Below are 20,708 nucleotides of genomic sequence, written 5' to 3' on the forward strand. Positions count from 1 at the left end.
ATACTGATCAATGTAGTTACTTTACACTTAAAAACACTTTGATTTCATTTGCTTCTAATTTGTACAAATTGTACTACAAGCAACACTAAACTAAATTAAAAATTGTATCAAGAGACACAACAAAGACCTTGTGCATACAGTATACTAGAATATATTGTTGTTACAAATTTCTTTCTAACAAGCGTTATTATCAAAAACTGTTTACTTATAGAAAAAAAAAGATGCTTTCAATAAATAATTATTTTTTTCAATAAATAATCCGGGATAGCGCGAACGCAGTCCCGACTAACAAAAATTGTACGCCCGAGATATCCACATTAGGGATATTCGCAGAGGTCAGCTCAGCCGTAGTGCAATGGAAGAGCCTCACCCTGGAGGAACCGCCTTCGTGATCACGGTAACCTCTACGCCAGGTAAGTATGCTTTCTCTCTTTTCTCGGTAGAACTTGAAGCCTGTACCGTATACTTTTAACTGCGACAAACTACATCATCGACCACGCAATCTAGCGGCAACTTTGCGAACTAATATATATTCTATAACTATCAGTGAATAATATTCAGATTATGATTCATTCAATTGCAATTTCTAATTATTAATAACAAGATTTAGAAAGATAAGTGATAAGAGCTGTTTTGTAAATAATGCACACATTTCTTGAGAAATTTCCTGTTAAAGAAGACACTTAATTAATATTATTTTTGTCTGCCCCATAACTTCAGTTTTATATAGCAAAATAAAAGCGATGAAGACATTATTGATTAAATCGAAAACAAATGTTTTAAACATTTGTCGATGTTTAAAAACTTGTTACATTACAGAAAATATTCTGTAAGTTTGAGGCAACCGAAGGTACATACATATGTACATACAATGGAAACAAGAAAAGCTACGAATAAACATTTGAAATGCTCAAGGTAACGGTTGAAAATAATTGATTGCCAAACATTTGAACGTTAACCGAATTTTTTATTATTTCTTAAAAAATCTATTTAATGTGAGACGATACGACAGTATCCATATTGGAAAACCGACTGTCGAGTACCCACTATTTGCGAACAAATTAACAATTAGTTTTGTGTGAGAAAAATTTGCTAATTACCACATAAATTCTTAAAATGTCAGATAAATAAATAAATTTAAACAACTTATTTTTTTTTTAATGCTACTACAATTTTACCCCATTTTTTGGCTACTAATATATGGTTTTTATAGTTTTCGATCTATTTATTTTATCAAATCGGCTTGTTTTGCACTTGAAAGTTAATAACTCAAATGCGACGTTGTTTCATGGCTTTCTTTGTTTATTGTTACGTTGATTGGTCGGTTGAACAATAACGATTTTATCGTTGCGCGACATCTAATTAGGACATGAATGGAGTTGGATAAAGTAAACAAACTCCCGATAATAACAAACTAAGCAAGTAAGCAAAATGTATCGATAATTAGAAAAAACGAAATAAATGACAATTGAGGAACGAAAAGTAAAATTAAATATACATAATTTTAATACACCACAGAATGAGATTGCAGAAATAGTAATGAAAAGTAATTTTATTTTACAGTATATGAAAAAACAGTTCAAAAATCAAGTGTGTCTCGAGAATCTGACCCGTGTGAACTATCAATTAGGGAACAGACAAATGGAAAGGAAAACAAAATTGTAACAAAAGATCTTAAATACTGTAAAAAGTATTGTTTTCTGAAAAAACTCAGCAGTAAAACGGATACGTGTAATTTAATGAATGTTTTTCATATTTATAGACGTTTCCTGCCAAAATTTGAATTATTTCACGACTCACAGGTTGAAAACTAATAGTACAAAGTAAAATACTTAGTTGGAGTAAATTTTAAAATTGTATGGCCACTTTTGGAGTCGGAAAACTCGTATATATGGACTGTGTAACAGATAAATAATTATATTATACGAAAATTATTAAAAAAAATATATAGAAACTTCCCAAGGCTTTAAAAGGTATTTTAAACAAGATTAAACGCCGTAAAGACAGTAAACACCGATTTCGGTAAAATTGAAATATGTTGAAAATCTCAACATTCTGAACAATTTTTTCCTATACCTATAACCACTGTTCGGTCGTTGTTTCCGAAATATTTGTAAAATACTGTCGATACTATTCATTGTATTTTACCTACGGTAGTGTATGGTGGCCTGCAACAAATATAATACATACATACATACACGTAACGAATCACTGTACAATACAAAACATATATCGTACTTCCAAAGTTTCAGATATTTACATTTAACACAGATTAGAGTGAGTTTTCGACTAGACTTTTATAATAGGACCCCGTTAAGAGGGTCCGGCCACTTATTCACGTTTCGGACTCTTAACAGGGGGTCCTCTTAAAAAAATCTAATCCAAACTTACTCTAATACATGATGAACATAAGCATCTGAAACTTTGAAGGTACGATGTATGTACATACACATATTTTGCATTCTATAGTTCCTCGTTATATTTGCTGCTGGCCGCTACTTCATCCTACATTTACAGAAACAGTAAACAAACGATCCATAGAAATTCCAAAAAACTGGACAAGTATTGGAAATATTAGAAACTTAATAAAATTTTCTGTTAGAATACTTTATATTAGAGTTTCCAATGTCGTTGATCACGAATCTGATGTCGAATCTGATAGTTAATTTTTTGATCAACTTTTGATTAATTACGAACAATTTTTTTAATAAAATAAGGAATGTTGAAATTGATCATGGAAAATATTTTAATAGTTTAGGTGAACTTTCATTGACAAAGATCGCCTTTGGTCATAAAATACGTTAGTAAAGTTTATTTTTACTGTATAATTATCATTGAGGAAAACATAAAATAGATATTTAAATTTTGAACAAAATTAATTTTCTGATTATCCAGCAAAGAGAAAGGCCTTGTATAGGTAAAAGGAGGGAGATGGTAATTGATACTTTTTCAACACGATGATGAAACTTTCACAAAAGATTTTGGATTATTGTTCCTATTGATCATTTTCATTTCGTTGCAAGTATCGTAGTTACCTACTGACCAATCAACTTCTGGGCCAAAATTTAACAACATTCGTAAAAAAAAGACAGAAGGATGCGACAGAGTCGATTAAATATTAAAATCTAAGAGCCTGTAAAACCAACGAGCACATATTAACCTCTTCGACTTGCTAAATAGGTTAATTTGAATGTTTAAATTCCGGGCCTGTTCAACTCAATTTGCGAGGACTCTGTGTCCGTTTAATTCCTTTCCTTCGTCCTACTGGCCACCTCGTACATGCATCAACTATCGCTAAGCCACCCCGCTTGGCCTGTTAACTTCCAACACGTTTCGAGCGCCCGACATACGGAAACGTCCGACAGCCTCTCACACGGATGCTTAAACGGGCCATGTGCTTCCTGTATTGTTTAACTACAGACTGTCGCTTCTGCTTTACCTCATGTCGGTTTCGTAACCGTCTAATTATTGTTCTATTTAGAAATCAAATTAAGTATTTGTTACTGGCTATAGTCTTTTTGTATACACAAGCAAACGATTAAATAATTGTAATACGTATTATACACATTATTCACTCCTACTAATGGAGTACTCCTACCGAGTACGAGATAATTAATGAGCAAACAAAGAAACGGTTGATCATGTTTTGTTCTTTCTACTTTCTATTGTGTTGTTTGAATGCATATTTAATCATTCGAACATGGAATACATGCATAATGTGAGAAATACAATTTGAAGTTATCTTATTACGAAACTGTTGATAAATAAATAATTTGGAATGAGAAACAGTTTTCAATGTCTATATTCCGTGAAAAACACAATAAAATGTTCGATATCATCTTTATGTTCTTTTTATTTCAATTGAAAAACTCCAGCTATTCAAGTTTTTATAACAGATTCATACTAAACGTCTCTCGTTCAAACAGTTGATACAATTGAATGACTAAATAAACAAAATTATATATTATACATTACTTTATTAATTTATCCAAAATACTACACCTATTTGCATGTTGCATTTACAAAAGTTTATAATAAATATATGGTGTAATTAAATTCAGATAAATTATTAATAGCTGATTCTGTTGAATAATCAGTTATTAATTTTATTTTAACATTAAATAAACTTAATTACTTTATTTTAAACGATCAAGTTTATATACAAATCTAATTTTAATGCAGTGTATCAACATTTTAGCCACTTTCAGTTATAATCACGTTTACAATATTCAATATTCTAATTTAACCAAATTTTTTAACATTCTGTATTACCATAAAAATATTATGCAAGTACAACATATACAAGTTCATTATTATTTAGGAAAATATCACTTTTGTTAATTAATTTTTTATTCTAAACGCACAACGTTCTGTTTGCCATTCATTAACACGCATTTTCATAAAATTGACAAAATAAACTAAGTTCAAGTATTCAACAGTGGTTCAAAACTGTACATTTATTCTTATATATAAATAGAGAAATACTTATCAGGAGCTGAATTTAAAGTTATGTTTAAAAACACTAAGCCATATACACAGCATTGGAATAATTCTACATTGCACAAACGACGTATTAAATTATAATTTACCAACTAACAATCTACCATCTAATTACTGCCTTCACTGTCAATACAACACAAATCAACATTGAAAAAATGGAACTAATTCAAATTTAATAAATTATATAAAATAAGAAAATTCAATTGAGTTACGAATGAGAATCTAACTTGAAGATTGAACTATCAAGAGATCAAATGTATTAATTTTATAAATCGATTTTGTCCGGGATAGCGCGAACGCAGTCCCGACTATCAAAAATTGTACGTCCGAGATATCCACATTAGGGATATTCGCAGAGGTCAGCTCAGCCGTAGTGCAATGGGAGAGCCTCACCCTGGAGGAACCGCCTTTTTGATCACGGTAACCTCTACGCCAGGTAAGTATGCTTCTCTACTCTCGCTACAGTTATTTAAGCGGGCAGGATGCAATCATAGCTGCGAGAATCTCATCGGCCGCTTGCGCAGCGTAACGGTGACATTAGGAACTAACGCCACTCGATATCCCACATCTCTCACCATGAATGACATTGTTGTTTATTATAATCATGCATTCTTAGAAGTATTATAAACTGACACTGGCCATCATTTCAAACATATTTAAAAATAAATTACAAATTCTACATTGAATATATATTTTTGTGTAATAATAATTTTCACATAAGTATTTTAATACTTCATTATTATTGTTAAAAAATACTTACTCTTTATAAATAAGTAATACTACTTTACTTTATAAGATTTACGCACTGTGTTGGTAAGCAACGAAATATTAAAACTTGAATATCAGTAATAGAATAAAGTTTTTAAAATTGATCTCGAATGCACAATTTATAAAATCATTTGAGACATGTGCATATGTACATACATATGTGTGTAAGTATATGTATATTATTACGTGTAATTTTTAAGAATGAACGAATTAAACGTAACTTTACTAATGTAATTGTTTAGTTTCTGTTAAATATATTATATCTAAATAATACTGTTATTTGTTATTACTTTGAATTAACTACATTGATTTAATAACACATTAATTTTGTAAATATGGCCTAACATAGTACCTTATTTCTAATATACGCTACTACTTACAGTTGTACTACTTTAATTCTATGTATCTACAATAGAACAAAGCAATCATTTTAGTACGTTAACCTATGAAAAGCTTGATTATATGATTGAATATCTTAGATTATAATAGTTAATAATACATTCTAATCACATAACAATACCTAACTCCGCCAGGAGCCACAGAAAATATGTACTAGATTGTAGAATAAGTTTGCCGTTTTTTCCATTGTAACAAAATACTATGACACTTCAACTTTGAACAACTGTAAATATACGAATGAGTTGATAGATCTACATGTAACTTCACACACGTTTATCAAACAGTAGTACCATCTTTAGAAGAGTAAAACGACGAACCTAATAATTCCATTTCTTATCAAACGACAAAACTTGTTGAGCAACCTATTACATATCTTGGAGTTTTACACTAGTCTGTTGATTCTCCTATCATCAGATAGGTTGTGTTGTAAGCATTCGTTTTTCATGTTCTACTGTCTTTCATTCTGTCATTCGATGACGTTAAAATAATACACAAACGACTGTCGGAATCCGTGCTCTCCACCTCTTAACAATTCTGGATAATAGGCATAGAGGGGACTATTTCTCTATACGTGAATGAAATAAAAAAGTAAAGAAAATCAGACTGATTTGCAGACCGTTTCCATTTTTAATGTATCTATACCTTCCTACAATGCACAAATATGTACATACACGAGTAATCAGAATGTTCATTAACGAGGTACAAATTTTGGTGTATACTAGACTAAATCGTCTGCCATCTTACAAAATTTTCAATTGTATTTATTTTTATCGCAATACTTGCTACATGATTGGAAGTAAGATCGAACTAAAATAATAATAGTATTGTCGTAATAATAACATCACGTACACCATGTGATGTAATATAAGTAATGTTCAATGATACTATTATTACTTTAAAAGAAAGAGAAAAAGATATGTACAATTAACAATCTATTACTATACTGTCAATAAGTTTTATCGAACGACAAAACTTATTGAACAACCTAGTATGATCTCGAAAAATATACAGTGTGTTTATTTTTAAACCAACTATGAATTTCGTTAGAAACACTCAAAAGATGAGACAAATATAAAGTAGAAAATATGAAAATTTCATTCTTCAATATTGTAAATGGTTATTCCTCTCTATTAGCTATTCATCACCGGTCGGCCACGCGAGCGATCTGTGACGTATCGAAATTTGAATCCTTTGTCGGGTGAGCACCTCTTCGCATATTGTATTGCAATATGACTGAGACAAAACTTGAATGAGACAAAGTATCAAGTAATAGGTTGCCCAATAAGTTTTGTCGTTCGATAAGAAATGGAGCTTCCGATAAGAATTAGGTTACTACTGTTTCATGAACATGTGTGAAGTTTCATGTAAATCTGCGATTCATTCGTATATTTTACAGTTGTTCAAAATTGAAGTGTCATAGTATTTTTTTACAATCGAAAAACCGACAAAATTTATTAAACAACCTAGTATTATATCGTTCATCTTGTACCCATTCTTCACTTGCTTTCAGTTGTTTTGATCAAATTCGGTCGACTTCGTTCTCACTTTCGAAAAATGGGTAGAGAATGGAATCGATGAAGAAAACTCATTCATTCAATTGCTCATAGTAAACTATTACTATATACGATTTAATACCTAATTCAAGTAGTGATCGATTTCTTGACTTGTAAGAGATCAATGGACCATTTTAAGTTTATTAATGAATTATCCGGGATAGCGCGAACGCAGTCCCGACTATCAAAAATTGTACGTCCGAGATATCCACATTAGGGATATTCGCAGAGGTCAGCTCAGCCGTAGTGCAATGGAAGAGCCTCACCCTGGAGGAACCGCCTTCGTGATCACGGTAACCTCTACGCCAGGTAAGTATGCTTTCCTTCCATTCTGAGTGAAACTTGAGGTCTATACCAAACACTTTCAACTGCGAGAAGCTCCCTCATCCTGTACGCACTCTAACGGCAGCTTTCAGAACCACTGCTCGAGTTTCGTACATCCATATTAGAAAGAATTCATTTGTACATACTTACTCAAAGATAATATTAATAATTTTACCATTTAATAATTTTAATTTTAAGATCTACAAGAATGGTATTTAAATGTTCGAGATTGCTTACACATATTATTGTGTTATTTTTATTATTTTCTTTTTTACGTAAAAAGTACTTTGCATATTACCGTTTCTTTATTCCACACTTTATCATTTTTTCATTCAACGTTTACAATTATTTCTCATTTGACCGATAATAATATTGGTTCAATTGCTGTACATTTGTGTCATTGCACAATTTCTTCTTGTTTCACTCAAGCGCTCCTTTTCCTGTCTTCACCAATCAACATGTAGATATGTATCAAACACAAGTTTTTGGTACGTCACATAGTTACTGAGTATCATTCACCAAGTGTGCTCTTTCTCTGTTCTTATCATCTTCACGTAATATAATTGATATTGTTTTCAAATTGCGATGATTTAGAATTTAAATGCATTCCAAATACGTATGTATGTAGGAAAACGAAAAGTAAAGCGATGTATACACTTGCTAAAGTAAATTTGTGTACATTGTACCAGTTAAAATGTACACTCTATATTAGTCATACTTTTACTGGACAATATATACATTTAGTATCTACAATCAGTCAAAGTTTAATTAAGAACTAAAAGTCGGTAGATAACTAATTGAATATTATTGAGAACCTCGTGTCATTTAACATAACCTTTAAATTTTAATTGTATTTGGATTTTGTTCCAAATTTAAAAAATACTATCATGTTGTTTTACCTTGTACATAAACTTATTAGTAAGTGTTATACATTTACTAATAATAATGAACAATACATGAACTGATCTACTTAATTTTGTTATCTAAAATATCTAGCTTGGTTTTGATAATACTAAAAAATGTTTTAAATAAAAATTAAATAACTTGAAGGGGGACGTAATTTGATCTAATTAATTTTTCGTAGAAGGATGTATAAAGAACGTGTGAAAATTAAATTATTTTGTTTAAATGGAATTATATATTTTATTTATTTGTAAATACTAGCCATTTTAACGACGAATGCAATGACCTGTTACATGTATATATGTATGTAGAACTTTATGGTCGCCGAAGGACGCATAAATAAAATTTTGTGTCTTAATTTATGCTACTTCTTGTTGCAAAGTAATAAATTTCGTTTTATCTTCGACACTTAACAACGTTTTATTTGTTTATATTTCTTTATTTTTGCTATTCACTTATTATGAGCTAAATTGATAAAAATTCAAAAGAATTGTTCAAAATATCCGACGTCAACTTCGATACATTTTAAAAATCACTTTGCATTATTTCAGAGGATAACAATTGTGCACAAATTGCGATAATTCATTTTTCCACATCATAGTGTGTTGAAGATGATTTTTTATATACCTACTGTATCTTTTATTGCACCTCATTGCTTCTTCAGAGAAAATAATCCTGGAGTTAAGTCGGGTGATCTTGCTGGCCAATTAATGCGACTACCTCTTCCAATTCAACGATTTGGAAACATTACATTTAGTGTATTTCGAGCTATTTAAGCGTAATGTGCAGGGCAGCCACTCTGCTGAAACCACATTGACATCCTTACTTGCAATGGTAACTCTTCCAGAAGAATAGAAAGACTATCAGACAAAAATTTTGCATATGCAGATCCATTTAGAGTATCTTATATAAAATATGATCCACACCAAATATTCACTTTTCATTTGCGTTGATGATCTACTGCGGTAAAGCAATGAGGATTTATGTCAAACCAATAAATGTTCATTTCACGAATTGACTGCACCATAACGTACGAAAGTAGCTTTCTCAGTAAATAAGTTACAGTGGAAACATGAGTTATCGTTTTGTAATTGATCCTAAGCCGACAAAATTTCACACGATTCGTAAAATCATTTCCATATAATTCCTGTTGATGCGATAAATTATACGGCTGAAATTTACATTTGTTGATTTAACACTCGCAGTATACTTGGTTTAAGTATCATGGACTTATACGAAAGTTGTCGTAGACTTACCTCATGATTGTATACAGTTGACGCTAAAACGATAATTTTGTTTATATCGCTAATTATTGTTTTGTTCCAAACACTTTTTGTTCGTTTAAAACTTCCTGTCTCCTTAAATTTCTTGCCAAGATTTCGAAAAGTACAAACGAAATTTAAATCTCGTATATAAAAAAAAGTCAGGAAAATACTACAATGAATATTGATAAGTTAATAGTAACATAACAATTGGATAACCGATGTATCGTACAAAATTGATTGTAGTGTGTATCTGTTATTTCATAAAGGTCATCCAAGAAACTCCAAAAACATCAATACAAAAATAATATCCTAATGCTAATACCACTGTATCATACTCTTAATAATACAACGCAGAACTATAGAAAGTACTTACATTATGCCTAGAAAATATAAAACTATTCAAGTACGCCTAAAAATTAAGTTTACTGATAAATTATTCCGGGATAGCGCGAACGCAGTCCCGACTAACAAAAATTTTACGCCCGAGATATCCACATTAGGGATATTCGCAGAGGTCAGCTCAACCGTAGTGCAATGGAAGAGCCTCACCCTGGAGGAACCGCCTTTGTGATCACGGTAACCTCTACGCCAGGTAAGTATGCTTTTTGCTTTCCCTCCATGATACTTCTTATAGCTATATGTTAGTTTTAAAAGCGAGAAATAGAATCTCCTAATACGCAACGTAGTGACGAGTTTCAGTACTAAACAGCCCCTGTTTATACGGTTACCCTTAGGATTGTTTACCCCAAAAGGAGCACACACTGTTCCTTACAAGGACAGAATTTTATGTAAATGATATATAGTAACTAAAATTGCATTTAAAACTAATATAAAAATCTGAATAAATGTGTTAATCGTTTTATTTAATTTCGTCAAAGATATTGACACTTACGTATGTATATACGTGTACGTTTACTTCATATACATATTTATATTATTTGAAAATGAAGTATAAACAATCATAATTAAATTTCCCAACTATATAATGCGACAATATTGTTACAAGATTAATACATATCATGAGTAAATATCGTTTTCAATTTTCGTTTATTTCGAATAAAATAATTTGTCTTTGACGAGATTCATACTCTTCTCAATGATGGAATATGCAGGTGTAAAATAATAGCTCTTTTTTAATAATGAAATAGTCATTTTGTAAATTTTTATACATTGTATTTTATACGGATTATAGGATGTTTAATTTATTTTTACTTAATTTTTATCATTCTTTTATTTTCTATTTTGTGTACCAAAGAATAATTTAGGTATAATAGCAACATATTCAATGTATATATGACATTTTCTTGCACTACAATAGTGAAATTCTTGTGCCAAATATTATATGAAAAATAACATAAAACAGTTAGGCAGATATTACATAGTTTGAGAGGGAATTAATGAAAGTGGGAATATCAATAACTTTTCGTAAATTTAAAAAATTTTGGTTTTAACAGCACCAGTAGTTAATCGCTAGGAAATTTTAGAAAGATATTAAAAATATTAATAAAAAAACTTTTGATACTGTACATTGAAATGTTACTAATACAGATGTTACTAATGCGATTGTTTCGCTATAATAGCAGTTGTCGCCAACTGTCGAATAACCAATGACGCAATAACGATATTGGTCTTACTACATACAGTGTCGCATTTAAAATTGGTTCGTTTATTTTTAAGTTGTTTTACGTTTTAATTTCTGTGACCGAAAAATATTGGGTTACGTACACTGTACCTTCCGTAATTTTGAATATGACACTACTACAGTATTTAAGGCAACGTATATGGAAGTGCATGATATACCATTACGAAACTTATGAATAATGGAATTTAATGAAGGAGGTCATGATTATCGCAAACTTCCTAATCCGAAAATATAGATAAAATTATCGTATGTGTGTGTGTGTGTATTATAACCACACAACTAACATCCAACATTCACCCATTCACCACCTAGTGGTAATCACGCATCCAATATCCCTCCACACACTATTTAGTGTTAATGATGCACCCAATATTTCAAATAATTGAATAAGTATTCTGATTTTAAGTGGGACACTATAGAGATATCTGAGACCGATATCGCTATTGCACATCGGTTACTCGAAAGTTGGCGATGACCGCTAAGTAACAAACAACCACATTAATAACTTCAATGTATAATACTGAAAGTTTTTCATTAATATCTCGGAAACTATACAATATTCAAAACCAAAATTGTATATTCTGGATCTGTCGTCCCTATCTCTCCTCTCTAAAATTTTGCGATGATCAGCCATTGATGTTTTTCGGGAGAATATCCAAATATGTAAAACAACGAATAACTCTGACTGTTTATTCTTATAACTACGTTTAAAATGTGTAATCCAGATGTGAAATATGTTATTATATTATATGCCATGAATTTAGATTTTATACACGTATGTATGTGTATATCAATCTAAGCTGTCAATATCTGTTTAATAATTTTTTAAATATTAATTCTTACATAGTAATTGCCGTTCAGTTCATCTTTAAAATAGAACACTAAATTTTAGTACCTTAAACAAAGAGAAGAATAAATATACATATACGCAATAAGATTCATCTATGTATTTATCTTTTTTCAATTCATTAAATATTCATACAGATGTAGAGTATATAGCTTAAAAATAATATGCAGCTATTTCTAAAAAGTATTAATTGCGTTTATGTGCTAAATATTAGCATTTTTGTATACAAAGACCAACAAAATTTCCCGGTCAATTACTTTCATAACTCTATTGCTAAGGGAGAAATACACATATATACCTTGTATGTACGTTGCAAATAAAATGAATGTTTCTTGGTTGCATTTCTCTGTCCCCTTTTCACATCACATTTCAATTCTATATTATTCATAATTCGTTTTTGCCCCTCTGAAGCAAAGCTAGAGAAATACTTTTGTACTCTACTGTATGTATATTTATTAAATTGTAAAATGTCTACTAACCTCATAATACATTCTTTTTCCATTGGTGTTGTAGTATCTCCGTACAGTTGTATATTATTGCAAATAGAGTTTTTTAACATTTACCGTCTCGCAATTTATAATAATCTGGAGTTCAATGAAATAAGCTAATTAAACAACGAAAAAATCAAACCTATTATTATTACTTACTGTTTCTAAACGCATTCACCACATATTTCTTCGTATTATTTATTTTAACAGCCGAACGTTTCAGAATTAGACAGCGATTATAACACAACATATGACAGACGCTCGGAAAAGTTTGATCATTGAAATCGCGATCTCGGGCACAAATAGTGCGATTGCCATCACCATCGCTGTCTTCTTTGTATAACGCCGGAGTCGTGTTTTCCTCTTCATCCTTTTCTGTTTTTTCATTACAATTTTCGCAATCGCAAGTAACCTTTATTTTGGGGGGCGTGTCATTATATACCATGACACCTACAAATACTAAATACATACAGAGAACCATATTTTAATATCCATTATAATTTAATCGAACCTTAAGATGGTACTTTACTGGTATTAACACTAGAACTACCAACAGATTTCGTAATATTAAGGTATACTTTATACTATATCTAAAAAAAAATTAATCGATGAGAAAAATTTATATAATTGATCACATGCGTAGAATAGAAAAATCAAAACGTTTTCGGAAAACATGTCGTGTAAATTAAAGTAAATTTTATTATGAAAGCAGTTAAAAACAGTCATTTTGACTGGTTGGTAAATTTAGTGTTAACCCTTAACTGGAGGCGCGGAGTCTAACAAACTCCATGTGATATATTCCTTAATATTGAAACAAAAACATGTTTTCTTTTGTTTGTAGTTTTTTATGTTCGGTTAATGTAATTGTAAAATATGTTCTAATAAAAGTTTGCAATACATATGGTATTTCATTTCTATAGAATAATTAATATCATATCAATTTTGTAAATATTTAATAATGATGTTTTCATAGAAGTTTAATAAACTCTGTGTCCATATTGATGTCAAAAAACTAAATGTCCGTGATCAAGAGTCAAGATTGAATTGGACGAGCATTTTCTTTTTATTTGGACTATTCGGACAAGAAACAAGCAGCACGTGTCGTAAAAAACGCTTATCTACTATAACTCAGACCTTACTACTGCTTATAAAAGGTGTTGATAAAAACGAGGAAGGGCTACAACTTTTTTCTAAAAGATTTCTTCTAAAAGATTACTTTATAAGGACGTATCTACGTTCATGCTTGCTCTGAAAAAACAATTTCATAAGAGCAGTCACCTCAAGCATGTACATATTTAGTTTTAGGCGTGTTTCGTTCCTAGTTGTCGGCTCTTTTGAAAAGTAGTCATGTTATTTACAATATGTTATACAAGTATAGTATTAAATAATAGGTGGAGTACAAATGGTATCAATTTTCGTTAAAGTACGAGGCAAACATAATAGGCGATACATTAATTAAAATATAAGAATATAATATAATTAATATGTTCTTGTTAAGTAACTATTGTTAATTAATAATTGTTATTATATTACATACTATGTACAATGTTGAAGTTATTATTAAAAAATACTATTTTCACCTAAAGATAAAGAAAGCAAAATTATATTATTTATAATAATTGTTTCTCGATTTGACTAAAGATCTGAAACACTAAAGTATGTTTATATTTTTTACTCTTTGGATAGAAGTATTATGTTTTAATAATATTTTTAACATTGTATACATATGTTGTATACATGTATATTGTAATAAGAGTACTCAAGCATTCCTTACATAATTGATGTAACTGCCATAGTTAGGTAATAAGAATGTATTTCTTTATATATTAATTATCTTATATTCTTATATTTAAAAAAAAATTTGTTCTTTTTAGTGTCATTTAACACAAATTATCACTATTTGGCTTTCACATACAATATTATGTTTAAGCGAACACTGTTTCTTTCTAGAATCGAAACGTATTTAAATATATGTTAGAGATGACTCTTCTTATACATTTTTTACTTGTTTTTAAGCGAAACCACGTATAGAAAGAATTGGTAAAGGAGAATGTTATCGTGCAAAATGTTCCGAACTGTAATTGTTATCTTAAATAAAACCACATAATTTCTTCACATAAATTATTTCTTCTTGTCATTCTGCGTTTAAAAGTAAGGTAAAACATTGAAAAAAGAGTAAATAGATATTTCACAAAATGTATCACATTTTATACAAAAAAATTACTTTACTGTTCCAAAAGTTCAAATAAAGATTATCGTTATCGTATTTATCGTATCGTACTTACATTTTAGTATCATATTGTTGTTAAATCAATTATGTGGTTTTATTCAGAAATTAATTGCAAGTGCATTTACAGGTCTATTATTATATTCTCGGAAAAATAGAGTTAGAACATGATAAATTCAGTAACATCATGAAATCTTTCTCTACCAATTCTTCTCTTACAAAAATTGCAAAATTTCTCTGTCTATTAAGTTTTTACATTGTTTACATAACAAAGACGATAAGCTACGAATAATCGACATGTGAACCTACAAATTATAGTCGTTTTATACAACAATTGCATAGCTGGAAATTGAAGGAAAACCTGCAGATAAAAAACAATAGCACAAAACTGATTATTGAACGAGCTCGCAGACACTGCTAATTCAAACTGACGCTTTCCGATGATTAGACAATATCGTATTTCGTATATTGCAGTGCTGTGTCACAAACCTACTTCGATCATTTCTATCAAAGTACAATATCATCTATCATTGGTATTCAAATAGAGTTATTTATATTGAGATCTGATGAATTTGTAATAAAAAGTATGTACGTATTTTAATATGGTGGTAAAATTCAATCGTTTGGTAAATAATTATACGATAAATGCATTTAAAGTAAAAATTGCAAACGTACGGAAACATTTGTATTATAAAACGTAATGTAATCGCTTAAAGTTGCACGTTATATATTTGAAGGGTTAGTTCAAATTTGTTTTAGAAATTGTAAACTTTGTGCCAGAAAACCAAGCTGCAAGTACGTTACTGTTTTCTTGTACATATATCAGAAAGATCGACACAGTGACCTTTGACTTTAGCGATAAAAAAAATTACACAAGCACGTATCAATGTGACGCTAACATACATTAGGCTAGCTAGGAGCACAATATTTGCTAGTAATTAAAGTAGATTTATTTCAACAAATTAATATTATATTAGTTAGTTTTCCGTTTATTTATGAAAATTGATTGTGCATTGTATTTTTTAAATAAAATTTATTTAATTATTTTTCATATTTCGTTCAATAAGAAATGGAGCTATTAGGTTCCTCGTTTTACTTTTCTAAAGATGTTTGATGATTTTTCTACTACTGTTTGATAAACATGTGTGAAGTTTCATGTAGGTCTACCGATTCATTCGTATATTTACAGTTGTTCAAAGTTGAAGTGTCATAGTATTTTTTTACAATAGAAAAAACGACAAAATTTATTGAACAACCTAGTACATGTATAAACGTTAAAACAATATTTCTTTAGTGAATGAAGAACAGTTTGCCAGAATCTTTTGGCAATTGAATTAAACGTAAATCAGAAGTAATACATCAGTACAGAGTACATACTAAGTATCCCAGAATAAGACAACAAAAATTTGTATCGTGATTGATAATTACCCAGAATGTTATACTAAATTAATAAGTTAATATTTTTTATTAATACTAATACTAAAATGTATTAACACTCTTTACTAATGAACAAATATATACATTGTTAGATATAATATAATAATTATTTATTAACTCAAATGGAAATTTATGTAAGTGTTTGAAATTTTAATAATAAAGTTTAAAACAACATTTTATTCGAAGGTAATATTTATCGATGAATTTATTAAATTGCAAAAAATGTTGATTTGGTTATTATTCTTTTTGAACTAGAGGGATGAAATACAATAAAATAATATAGTCATGTTTTAATTTAATTTAATAAAATATAAGTTTTCGGGTAATGATAATATGAAGCAGACCCACCGTTTGTTTATCCTCCCAACGACCACCCTAGAAGACAAGTGAACCTTGCCTATGCCTCTCGTATCCGAGACGATCACAGCCTCTTGACCTAGGTCACGTAGGCCCAGAATCGAGAATACTATATAAAGGGGACCGTAGCGTTGATCGGGGATTGTTGTATAGCGTGTCGTTGGAAGAAAGCATTGTGTCTCTAATCGAGAGACGTTGTTGATAGTCATCGATAAGCGTTGTTGATCAGTGTTAAATTTAGTTACGATAGCCTTACGCATATACTCTCATAATAAATATCATTAATAATCTCTTTTCCACACATATGTAAATGTTGCTTTTGATCATGTTTTACATTATTAAATAAACAACACTTATGCCGTAATGAAAATTGACAAAATATTATTAAAATAATGATTGACGAATAAAAACAACGTGTAGTGAATTATTTATGAACAGTGACTTATTATTATTCAAATAGAAATATATTTGATCGAACAGTTAATTAGATAACTCTTTGTCAAAATAGTTATTGAAATAATATGCTCATACTACTCTACTAAAAAAAATATATTAATCATATAATGAATAACAAATTAAATTATATGTGCCTAACGAATGCATTTTTAATGAAACAATTTATTTGTCTGAAAGTTAAATAAGTTTTGCCATATACAAGGAAAATTATTAATTTATACTTCTGACAAATTTAGAAAGATGTAGACTCTTTTAATTTAACTCTATACTTAATATAATAACAGATATATTTTTCATTGGATTGTTATAATATTTCATAGACCCAATCGACAAATTTTATCCATAATGTTTCATAACGTAATATCTATAAAACGTTTACAAAGAAATCACCTCCGTTCCTTTTAATTTTCATATTTCTTTGTTCTTTCTTATCCATCTCCGTTTTATCTACCCTTCGAAATACTTCCTTCAGCGCTGTTTTTTCTTATTGCGAATTTAATTTAAACTTCTATCGCGTACAGTAATTATATTGCTTTATTTACTTATTTGTAAAAATTGTATACTTTCCTGTAAAGTACCTTTTATGCAGAACAATTTGTTAAAAGTTTTTAGCAATTAAATTAGACGGAAAGGATTTTATACAGAGTGATTCAGAAATACATGCCCATACTTCAGGGGATAAATCTACACATTAAGATGAATAAAAAATGTTTTATGAACGTATGTCTTACATATCGTAGTTCAAGAACGTTGTGTCCACATTTCTCTACAACATGGTATTACATTCCCCTTAATCTAGGAATCATTTTTCCAGTTTCCAATTACACATAATCTACGAGAAAGGATACAAAACAGATTTAAAACTATTCGTAGAACTTTGAACATTTTTTTCAATCATTTTCTATTCATTTTAGTGTATCCTCTGAAGGACATGTATTTTTTAATCATTTTGTATAATTTATTACATTTCTTTCATACGACTTAAATATCAATAAATGTGTACTTTTATTAAAATTTTCGCCATCGTACTGTGCTTGTTATTACCAGAGATGGGCATTTTACCTAAATAAAAATTTCAAATAACAAATAAAAAATAAGCAACTTTTTACCCATTAATCGTTGAATGAAAATTACAATTTGTATTTTATAATGAATTAATTCACAGCAAACAAATAAAACTTTAACTATTCGAAAAAACGTTGCCAATAAATCGCTATAAGTTGATTTTATTCGTCATCTCTGTCCGAATCAAATTTTGTTCATCTTTGATTATTACCTTGAAATTTAACGAAACCACAATTATTTGAAGATTCTTTACTCTCTGAAATTGTAACATTGTTTTGTTTAAGAAACGATTCAGTAACTTCTTCGTATATATTTAGAATTATATCAGTGATTAAATCTCGGAACTGTAACATATAACGTCCAGAAATATGTATGTATTGATAAGCCCGGGAGCCGTTTCAACTCGTAACTCGGCGCTCAAATCTTTCAAGTTTATTGGCATAACAATGGGTATTTCGCGGCAGCTGACAATTGCATAATGTTGTGACTTATGAACTAATTTACATCTTAATCCGAGCGTCCATTGTTCGATGCTATTGTTACTCAAGAGCTCACGGTATTTAGGGTGGCAAACTTCGAAGCGGTGTAAAAAGACACCGCCTTTACACTCATTGATTTGCTAAGAGATCTGTCAATAACAAAGCATAATAATACAAGAGATTTTTATAAAAGTAGTATTATTTTTACGAATTTCGGTAATGAATTTCTGTTACGTGTGAACGATAGGACATACCGGGTTGTGAATCGAAAACAATTACAATTTCTACAATAGCTACTTTGTATTGAATAACTTTTAAATACTTTTCATTAACTTGTAACTGGTACGCACGAACGTCTTTATACATTATAGGGCTCAGATCAACTAAAGATTTACGGGGTCCGTTTCAAAATGATGAAAAAATATTCATGCGTTTTTGTCTTCTTGATATTTGACAATGATAATTGAAACTCGATAGTTGCCAATAGCGGCATATTTTAATAATCAAATTGTAACAATACGTGTATTTATTTTTTATAAAATGTAAAAGTCACAGTTGGAGCAGGGAAGAATGCGCAAAAGAGCTTTCAATAAATTCACGTTTCATTGGTTTAATTTCACTCGGTTTATTTATTTTACCAACGTGTGCTTTGTAAATAATAATATTTCTACGATACTATAATATATATCAACTTTGAATTCCAACGTATGCCTAATTAGTCATCTCCATTACACAACGTTGTTGCTTATCAATATGTGTCGCATTCAGCAGTATCTCTAACGATAACCAACGATAAACGCGGGACCTCTCAAGCGTCGGGACCTAGGGCAAGTGCCCCGTTTGTCCAATGTTAAGGGTGGTATTGTTGATACGCTTTGTTCGAGCAATTCTGTCGATACTATTGCAGATGTATGAAATACGCGAGCTTTCTGACTGATGGAGTGAGATCAATGACATATATTCTACTAATCGATTTGCGATTGAATCGTTCGAATGGAGTACAGTATCGATCCTAAGGACTAACGAACTATTTTTCTCTTCTACAGAGAAATGGGTTATAGTACTGAATTGATATGTCTGGTATTCTCCTTACGGTTAATTGAATTTGAGCCTGTGATATTATTGTTTACATAAATCGATAAGTTTCCATGGAATCAGAGTGTCCGTGTCGCCTGGAGCCAGATGAACTATTAATGTAACTCTTTTTAATACAATAATATTTCGTTGTATGATCGTCACTTGAGACCCGGGACAACCTTACATGTTAGCATGTGTAACAGTTTAAGAATTATAATACCTACCAATCTTTTATTTTTTGTTGTAAATATTACAGAATCTCTAAATTATTACATAGATATTTTTACTTCTTATAAGTTGATACCTATTTGAATTTTATTATACAGTTTCTTTGATGTATGGTATTAGAAGATTTATGTACTTTTATTTTACTAACTAAATAAACTACAATTGTTATCGCGGTATTACAAGATGTTTCTTCGAACACCTTGTGATAAAGAAAGATAAAGACACGTAAACATTTATTGAAAAACATTTTCAAGTTGCGACTAACAATTTGTCGTCCATTTTCGATGTATTAAATAAAAGTATATGCCACCGTTAATTAACTTCATCATATTTAATCTCTTCGGTCTCGAAATATAGAACGTTCGATTGTACACCAATCCCTAAACGAATAGTAAGCGAGGTTGCCATCAAGCGAACGAATATTCCAATTTTCAGATGACATAGTTCGTCTTTTTCTTTCTTATTCGTTCTTTCTCGTCCGGCACTTGACTCTATTAAGCCGCTTCCAGACCCTGCTGTTCTGTTCTGTCTTATATTTTCATTTTCATTTACTTCGTTAGACAAGAGGTGATACCGATTGTAGTAGGGTAAAATGCAACATAGATATCAGGCACCTTGATATACATTTTAATTAGATTGTATTTCCCTATATATACTTCTTATCTTTGATACCAATTCCCGTGATTCGTCATA

General features: G+C 30.1%; 1 protein-coding gene and 4 non-coding genes across 5 annotated transcripts; all 5 read right to left on the reverse strand.

Moving 5' to 3' along the window:
- Positions 1-259: 259 nt before the first annotated feature.
- Positions 260-421, reverse strand: LOC143145095 (U1 spliceosomal RNA). Its single transcript, XR_012991604.1, has one exon. It is a non-coding gene; the product is annotated as a U1 spliceosomal RNA (small nuclear RNA).
- Positions 422-4,782: 4,361 nt separating this feature from the next.
- On the reverse strand, positions 4,783-4,944 carry LOC143145097 (U1 spliceosomal RNA). Its single transcript, XR_012991606.1, has one exon. It is a non-coding gene; the product is annotated as a U1 spliceosomal RNA (small nuclear RNA).
- A 2,431-nt stretch (positions 4,945-7,375) lies between these two features.
- Positions 7,376-7,537, reverse strand: LOC143145091 (U1 spliceosomal RNA). The gene has a single exon (XR_012991600.1). It is a non-coding gene; the product is annotated as a U1 spliceosomal RNA (small nuclear RNA).
- Positions 7,538-10,150: 2,613 nt separating this feature from the next.
- On the reverse strand, positions 10,151-10,312 carry LOC143145096 (U1 spliceosomal RNA). The gene has a single exon (XR_012991605.1). It is a non-coding gene; the product is annotated as a U1 spliceosomal RNA (small nuclear RNA).
- Positions 10,313-12,286: 1,974 nt separating this feature from the next.
- Positions 12,287-16,970, reverse strand: LOC143144902 (uncharacterized). The gene is made up of 5 exons (XM_076307784.1): positions 16,702-16,970; positions 15,226-15,392; positions 12,849-13,148; positions 12,681-12,785; positions 12,287-12,617 (listed from the first exon to the last, which is right to left on the reverse strand). Exons 1-4 carry the CDS (start codon positions 16,968-16,970, stop codon positions 12,754-12,756), a joined length of 768 nt encoding a protein of 255 aa, XP_076163899.1. The 3' UTR covers positions 12,287-12,617; positions 12,681-12,753.
- Between the last annotated feature and the right edge of the window lie 3,738 nt (positions 16,971-20,708).

Source organism: Ptiloglossa arizonensis, chromosome 3 (assembly GCF_051014685.1).
Source record: "Ptiloglossa arizonensis isolate GNS036 chromosome 3, iyPtiAriz1_principal, whole genome shotgun sequence".
Classification (NCBI taxonomy): Eukaryota; Metazoa; Arthropoda; class Insecta; order Hymenoptera; family Colletidae; genus Ptiloglossa; species Ptiloglossa arizonensis.